Genomic DNA, 7,579 nt, shown 5'->3' on the forward strand with positions numbered 1-7,579 from the left:
CAGAAAACAAACAAACAAAAAAAACCCAAAACCACAAAACAAACAAACAAGTAAAAGCAAATATAAATGTTTCAAGCAACTTCATACCTCTAAGGGATGCCTGTACTCTGTCCCACTGGTTGCTCAGCAAAAGAAAGGAGAGCACACACCATAAAGATGTTACATAACTTCCCCTGGCAAGCAAGTGCCTCGTTGAAAGAAAGAAAAATTATCTCTGCTCTTGTGGCAGCTGGGTGAGATAATTTTTTGTCCTCGCCTGAAAACAGAATCGATCTCTAATGTTTTGCATTTCTGTATTACAATGAAACCATGACTTCTCACATAACAGTAAAGAAAAGCACATCTGTTGCTCAAAATAACAGCAAAAGGATGCTTGCCAGGGCAGTTATGAGAAAGTTTTAACTATGTCCCCTGTCTTGTTCATCCTGACTAGTACTTAACTCTCAGTCTTCTATTACAGGCAAGTGTCCGGGTCACGAAGACTCCAAGATCTTCTAGAGTCTTTTGTCTTTTCTACTGGAGCCTCCATATTTAACTATTCCTTGCTGATAAGAAGGGCAAAATGGAGGGACATATTGTAGCTCAGTGATAGCATAACCTCAGTCTTTCCTTATGGATGTAGTTTTAGGAGAAGCTCTATGCTTTTCTGAGCAGTCTTCCCCATTGAAATCAGTATGTGAATCCTCAGAATATCATCTTTCATGAAGGAAAGATAATGTTACATGTTTAAGTTGGAACCTTGAGTGCTTTTTTGTATGGCATATGAAAGATACAGAAATATCCTCATGTTTGTGTGCTGCCCTGATCTTACTGATCCTGCTGGGCAGTAGCCTGTACTTAGTTCATTAAGCTTTGTTATATATATGAGGGTTTAAGTGACTCTCTGACTAAAGATCTCACAGTTAATTATTGCAAAGTCACAGTACAGCTCCAAAAATAGGAAGCATATCAGCATGTGACTATTCATTCTGCCTTTCCAACAAGGCTTCCATTAGCAGCAAACAGCAGCTGCAGATAAAAATAGAAGGTGATAAGTAATTACAATCTTTAGTTAAAGAGAGAAGTCACTCTCCATGACGGCAAGGAGTCCAGAGGAATAATGAAGTCTCTCCGATTCCTTAGTGCTGAAGCATTTGTGACAAATGCAGAGTTTGCCAGGAAGAGCCTCAGCAGTGTTACCCATAACCTTTTTCCTCTTCTTTTTAAAGCCAGTTATTTACTGGAGCAAAAGGAGGTAATTCATGACTTGGTAGAGAACTGGCCGCTTGCTGACTTTAACATGGGAAAACTTTTGGGAAGTACTGTGGACTACCAGGAAGACCTGAGCCACAGAACATGCTCAGTGTGCTTGGAAAGCTGTCTGACAGGACTGAGAGACTATGTGCTCAACCGTTCTTCTCTCTACATGAAAAGGCTGAAAGTGGTTGACCTGACAGGTATAAAAGATGTTGAAGTACAGTTTTGTGAGTGTAAGAAGGCAATGGGCAGGTGGACCAGGACACAACTGCTCTGCAAGCTTTGTTTAGAACTGCTGGTTTACCTGCAACAGAGCAATACAGGTACCTTTGAAATCAGTATTGATGTGCTCATTGATTTGTATGTTACTGAGTGGAACTATGAGCTGGTAGTGCAGGCCCTGCTGAAGAAATGCTATTGTCCATTGAAGATCTGCTGTGTGGCATTCAGATCTGACAACCTGGCTTTGCAGAAATTCTTCTACGTTACAAAGCTCATTGATCCCTCTTTGTTGCGCAAACTGGAAATGGTTCACAATGTTCGCTTGGAAATGGAACACTTGGAAATACTCTTCAAAAGTATCCACTTCCCTCTGTTGATGTCCTTGACCTTGCCAGCACGAACATTTAACGTGCAGAGGTTCACAGATAAAGATGAACAGATGCTTACCAACATTGGAGAAAAGATGGGTGAAATGATGCAACTGACCGAGCTGAGTATATCATTTTCTATACTCACAGGAAGACTACAGAAACTGCTCAGGTAATTTGGTCATCTTGCTTTCAGTCAAACTATAAATAATAGCCCTTTATGCTATCAGCTAGCTGAGAATCTCTCAGAATAAGGGAAGTGAGTCTGTCTCAGGTTGTGTGTAGGATGAGGCAGCATGAAGCTAGGGAAGAGTTTTTGTTGGATTGAACTGAAAGACACTGTGTATCTAATGCACTTATACTGTTTTATTATTCTTCTGGAGCTCATCTCATGAGTATGATGAGAAGAAACTTTTTTTTTACCACATAAGAGATGTATCTGGTATATCCAAACATTTTTGATTGCCACATTGTTGAGCTTTTATCTCAGTCAGCTTCAGCTGGTCTTTGGTGCAAGACCTGAGTCATATTCCAAGTATTTTTTTAGGGTTTCTAGTGAATTCTTGTAGTTTAAGAAACAGGCCATAAATATGCATAGATTTCACAGATACGGTGTTTGAGATGGGCAAGGGAATAGTAGACTTTGATTCGAGACTTTGATGTCAGTTGTTTGTTGTGTCTGTCAATCTCAAAGCAAGAGAGATCTCCTTTTCTATACTGCCAATTAAGATAATATGTAAATATTCATGTTGAATTCCTGGGAAGAACTGGCAATTCTCAAAAAGATAACAAGCTTCCAAGCAACAGTGTTCATATTTTGACAGAAAATAAGTTACATGTATATTTTTCAGAGTGTCTAGAAAACAGACAAAAAAAAAATATCCAGACAAGTAACTGTGGTCTAAAATTCCTCCTGTGCAAAGTTATTTAATTTAAAAGTTGTGAATTGCACACAGGATATGTTGATAGGAAATAAATCACAAGTTTCTAACCTTGATCCAGCTGAGGTCTGTGGTGGAAGACTCCCTGGAATTTAGTATGTATGAGAGACCTCTTCATTTTATGATTATAACTATTTTATATTCAACTAGAATAGTTACACATAATTTCAAGTACACTTCATCTGACCTATTATTTCATCTAAAGATCTTTTTGCAACTCCAAAACAGTACCACATGTAAATGTCTTGAGCATTTAAAAACAGACAGTAGAAATAGAAGTAGAAATGTAAGTAGAAACACAAGCCAGTTTCTTGTTAGAATACTGATTGGCTCACATCTTGAAATGAATCCTTTCTTAATAGAAATTCTATCTAAATCTCTGGAATAACATCAGTTTTCTACAAGAAGCAGTTACCAAGATTTTATGGTAGTAATGATCTGTTATCAATTCAGCAAGTAATAGACACCTGGCAACATATAACTTGTTGTAAGTAAACAGAATGTTGCCAAATTAAACCCAATCAAAACAACACAGTTACAAGAGGAGTAAAGTAGGAGCTAATTTATGGAACTGATTTCAGAAGGAAAATATGCCTGACATTGTTGGCACATGCTTCTGTTTATCCAAAGAGCTTAGAAAAAATAGTGGATATGGCAGATGGCTGCATTCATAATGGGGATAGTTGTTTGAAAAACTGTAAATGTAGGTTTTCAATGTCCTATGCCCTGAAACTTTTTTTGTCTTTAATCTGCAGCCCTCTAAAAACTCCACTGAAGATGCTGGATGTTTCTAACTGCTCACTCAACCATGCTGATATGACCTATTTAGCCAATAGTTTCCATGCTAATCACTTAGAAACCCTGGACCTGAGTGGTCACAATATACCTGACTTTTACTTGTCAATATTCTTTAAACTTCTGAGTCATTCCTCTTCAGTGCTCAGGAGTCTTACTGTGGAGGACTGTAACATCCAAGACACTCATGTAAACATGTTGATTTTAGGTTTAAGTCATTGTCAGAAACTACAGGAGTTCAAGTTTTTTGGAAATCCACTGTCATCCCAGGCACTTAAACACCTTTTCACATTTCTCTGTGAGTTACCCATGCTGAAAAATGTGGAGTTTCCAGTTCCAAGGGACTGCTACCCTGTTGGCATCACGTACCCAGTGGATGATGCCAGTATCTGCAAATTTGATCACCAAAAATATGAAAATGTAGCAAAGGAGCTTAACCTCATTTTACTCAAAGCAAATAGGGAGGATGTGAAGGCTTCAACTCCTCTCTTTGGCAGTTATGATGCAGCTGTTCAGGAGACAAACAATGAACTGGGAACTTACTTGGTCAAGTCCTTCAAAGAGACTTTAGAAAAGCTCACTGCATCTCTTAGCAAAATGAGTTAGACTTGTAGCAGTGGTGATGAGATGCTTTGTCAAATCAGGAGTTAATTTAGTCTTTTCTGCACCTCCATTGATCAGTCTGGAGTTTTCCTTAATTTCTCATCTGAATTTACTTCTGTTTGAATAGCCTCTGGTCATCTGAACTATTTAACTATTCTATATCTATTGCAAACCACTCATATAAGCACTGCTTGCTCTCAAAAGAGAAGACCTTTTATAGCTTATTATTTTACAAAAAAGCACTTTGTTTCTCATTAAAACAACTGGTGTCTAAGCTTCACTGATTTCTTACAGTTTCTTCTGGATTTGGCAGTGAGGCTGCAGGGAAGCCTTTTCCCAAGTCCAGCAAGATGTCCCAAAGATTATGCACCAGTCCTCACCTAAATGAATTTTTGCTGTTGCCCTTTGTCTTCTGAATTTATCTGGCACATTGCTGGCTCATAGTCATCCTTCCATCCAGCAGCACCCCCAGGACCCTTTCACCTGTGCTTCTCTCCAACAGCTCAGTCCCCAACCTGTACTGGTACCTGGGGTTGTTCTTTCCCAGATGTAAGACTCTACACTTGCCCTTGTTGTAATACATTAAATTTCTCCCTGCCCAACTCTCCAGTCTGTCTGGGTCCCTCTGAATGGCAGCACAGCCTTCTGGGGTGTCAGCCACCACTCCACACAGTTTTGTGTCATCAGCAAACTTGCTGATAGTGCACTCTGCTCCCTCATCCAGGTCATCAATAAATATACTGAATAGGACTGGTCCCAGTACTGACCCTTCAGGGACTCCACTAGAAACAGACTTCCAACAAGATTCCATCCCATTGACTAAAACTCTCTGGCTTCTGTCCTTCAACCAGCTCCTGATCCACCTCACTACCCAATCATCCAGGCCACACTTCCTCAGTTTAGCTCCAAGGATGCTGTGGGAAACAGTGTCAGATGCCTTCCTGAAATTAAGATAAGCTCTGCCTACTGCTCTGCCATCATCCATCCACTTGGTTACCTCCTCACAGAAGGCTATCAGGTTGGTCAGACATGACTTCTCCTTAGTAAAGCCATGTTGACTGCTCCTGATAAGCCTCTTGTCCTTGATGTGCCTGGAGAAGCATCAAGAATGCGGTCTTCCATCACCTTTCCAGGGATGGAGGTGAGGCTGACCAGGCCAGTTACCTGGGTCTCTTTCTTGCCTTTTTTTAATATTTGAGTGACAATTGGTTTCCTCCAGTCCTCAGGCACCTCTCCCATTCGTTCCCCATGATTTATCAAAGATAATGGAGAGCAGCCTAGCAGTGAAACCCACCAGCTCCCTCAGCACCCATGAGTTTATCCTGTCAGGACCCATGGACTTATGGATGTCCAGATTGCTTAACTGATCCTTAACCCAGCCCTCATCAACCAAGGCAAACTCATCCTTTACCCTGACTTCCTTGGCAGCTCCTGAGGATAGTCTCCAGAACTATACAGAGAGGCAAAAGTGTTCAGCATTCTTTGTATCCTCTGTCACCAGGGCAGCCACTTCATTCTGCCCCTAGTGGTTTTATCTGCTATGTATTTGAAGAAGCCCTTTCTGTTATCTTTTACCTCTCTCTTAAGGTTTAATTCCAAGGAGGCTTTAGCTTTCCTAGTTGCCTCTGCCTTCTCAGACAACAGTCTTACATTCCTCCCAAGTGGCCATCCCTTCTGTCCACAATCTGTAGGTTCTCTTCTTCCATTTGAGTTTACCCAGCAGTTCCCTGTTCAGACATACAGGTCTCCTACTTCCCTTTCTTGCTTTCCTTCCCATTGGGATGCACTGATCTTGAGGTCGGAAAAAATGATCCTTGAATGTTAACCATGCATCTTGGGCTCCTTTAACTTTGAGTACCCTATCCCATAGGATTTTTTAAAAAATTGTTTGAAGAGGGCAAAGTTGACCTTACCAAATTTCAGGGTTGTGATTGTACTTGGAATCCTTTTTGTACCACATCAGATCCTGAACTCCACCATCTCATGGTCACTGCACCTAGGGTTACCCTCAACCTTCACTGCTTCAGCCAGGGCCTCCTTGTTGGTTAGGACAAGATCCAGCAATGCTCCACTCCCAGTTGGCTCCTCTACCAACTGCATCCAGAAGTTGTCAGCAATGCACTGGAGGAACCTCCTGGGCTGTGAATGGTGTGGAAGGCTGTGTAGCCCTTCCGGCAAATATCTGGGTAGTTAAAGTCTCCCATGAGACCCAGGGCCTGTGATTGCCAGGTTGCTACCAGCTGCCTGTAGGAGGCCTCATCAGCTTCCTCATTCTGATCAGGTGGCCTGGAATAGGCACCCACCACAGTGTCCCGCACATTAGTCTGACCCTTAATTCTCACCCACAGACTCTCAACTTGCTCCTCATCTGCTTGTAGACAGAACTTGATACATTCAAGTTACATCTTAAGTAAATAGAGCACTCCCCCACCTTACCTTGCTGCCCTGTCTTTCCTAAAAAGGAGAAAATCATCCATGAGCACATTCCAGCCATGTGAGCTGTCCCACCATCTCTCTGAAATCGCCACGAGACCACAGCCCCTTGACCTCACACAGCTCTCTAACTCCTCCTGTTTATTCCCCATGCTGTGTGCATTTGTGTACAGGTATGGCAGGCTGTGAGCTGAGCCTGCCTGCCCCAGCCTAGGGGGAAGGGGGCCCTTCTGGCCTTCATCCAGACTGGTGCTTTTTTACTCTGGTGCAAACCCAGCTACACCACATTTATTACCAATTACTCACCTGAGTGGGGCAGCAGATTGAAGGCCATCCTTAGGCTCATCCTTAGTGAGCTTGGTTTTATCTCCTTCCCCCTTCTAGTCTAGTTTAAAGCCCTCTCAATGAAGGCTGTTAACTCCTGGGAGAAGATCCTTTTCCCACGCTGAGATAGATGTACCCCATCTTTTGCCAGCAGGCTCAGTGACTTATATATTGATCCATGATCAACGAACCCAAAGCCTTGCCGTTTACACCAGTCCTTAAGCCATGAATTAACCTGTTGGCTCCTCTTCTTAGTTCCCTCATTCATTGCTGTCATTAGAGGGATGGAGAGCACAACTGGCGTGTTTGATCCCTTAACCAGTTGCCCCAGGGCCCTGAAATCTCTCAATCATTTTGTTATTCTTGATAGCACTTCCTCACTACCCACCTGGAACACCAAAAGTGGATAATATTTAGAGGGGCCCACCAGGGCTGGAAGTTTACTTGTGATATCCCTTTTCCTGGCTTCAGGGAGGCAGCAGACTTCCCTATGAAGTGGCTCCAGTCTGCATATCGGGCCCTCTGCACCCCTCAGGAGGCAGTCACCCACAACAATGTCCCTTCTTTTATCCTTTCTGGAATGTGTTATTATCATCGGTTTAGGGTAAGTGGGCCTTGATGGTTGTTTTGGCCTATGTGGGGTATTCTCAGCACTGT

General features: G+C 42.3%; 1 protein-coding gene across 1 annotated transcript; it reads left to right on the forward strand.

Annotated features, from left to right (window-relative positions):
- Positions 1-1,083: 1,083 nt before the first annotated feature.
- On the forward strand, positions 1,084-4,727 carry LRRC14B (leucine rich repeat containing 14B). The gene is made up of 2 exons (XM_008502494.2): positions 1,084-1,998; positions 3,523-4,727. The coding sequence occupies exons 1-2, from the start codon at positions 1,100-1,102 to the stop codon at positions 4,166-4,168; spliced, it is 1,545 nt and encodes a 514-aa protein (XP_008500716.1). The 5' UTR covers positions 1,084-1,099; the 3' UTR covers positions 4,169-4,727.
- The last annotated feature ends 2,852 nt before the right edge of the window (positions 4,728-7,579 follow it).

Source organism: Calypte anna, chromosome 2, assembly GCF_003957555.1.
Source record: "Calypte anna isolate BGI_N300 chromosome 2, bCalAnn1_v1.p, whole genome shotgun sequence".
In the NCBI taxonomy this organism is placed as follows: Eukaryota; Metazoa; Chordata; class Aves; order Apodiformes; family Trochilidae; genus Calypte; species Calypte anna.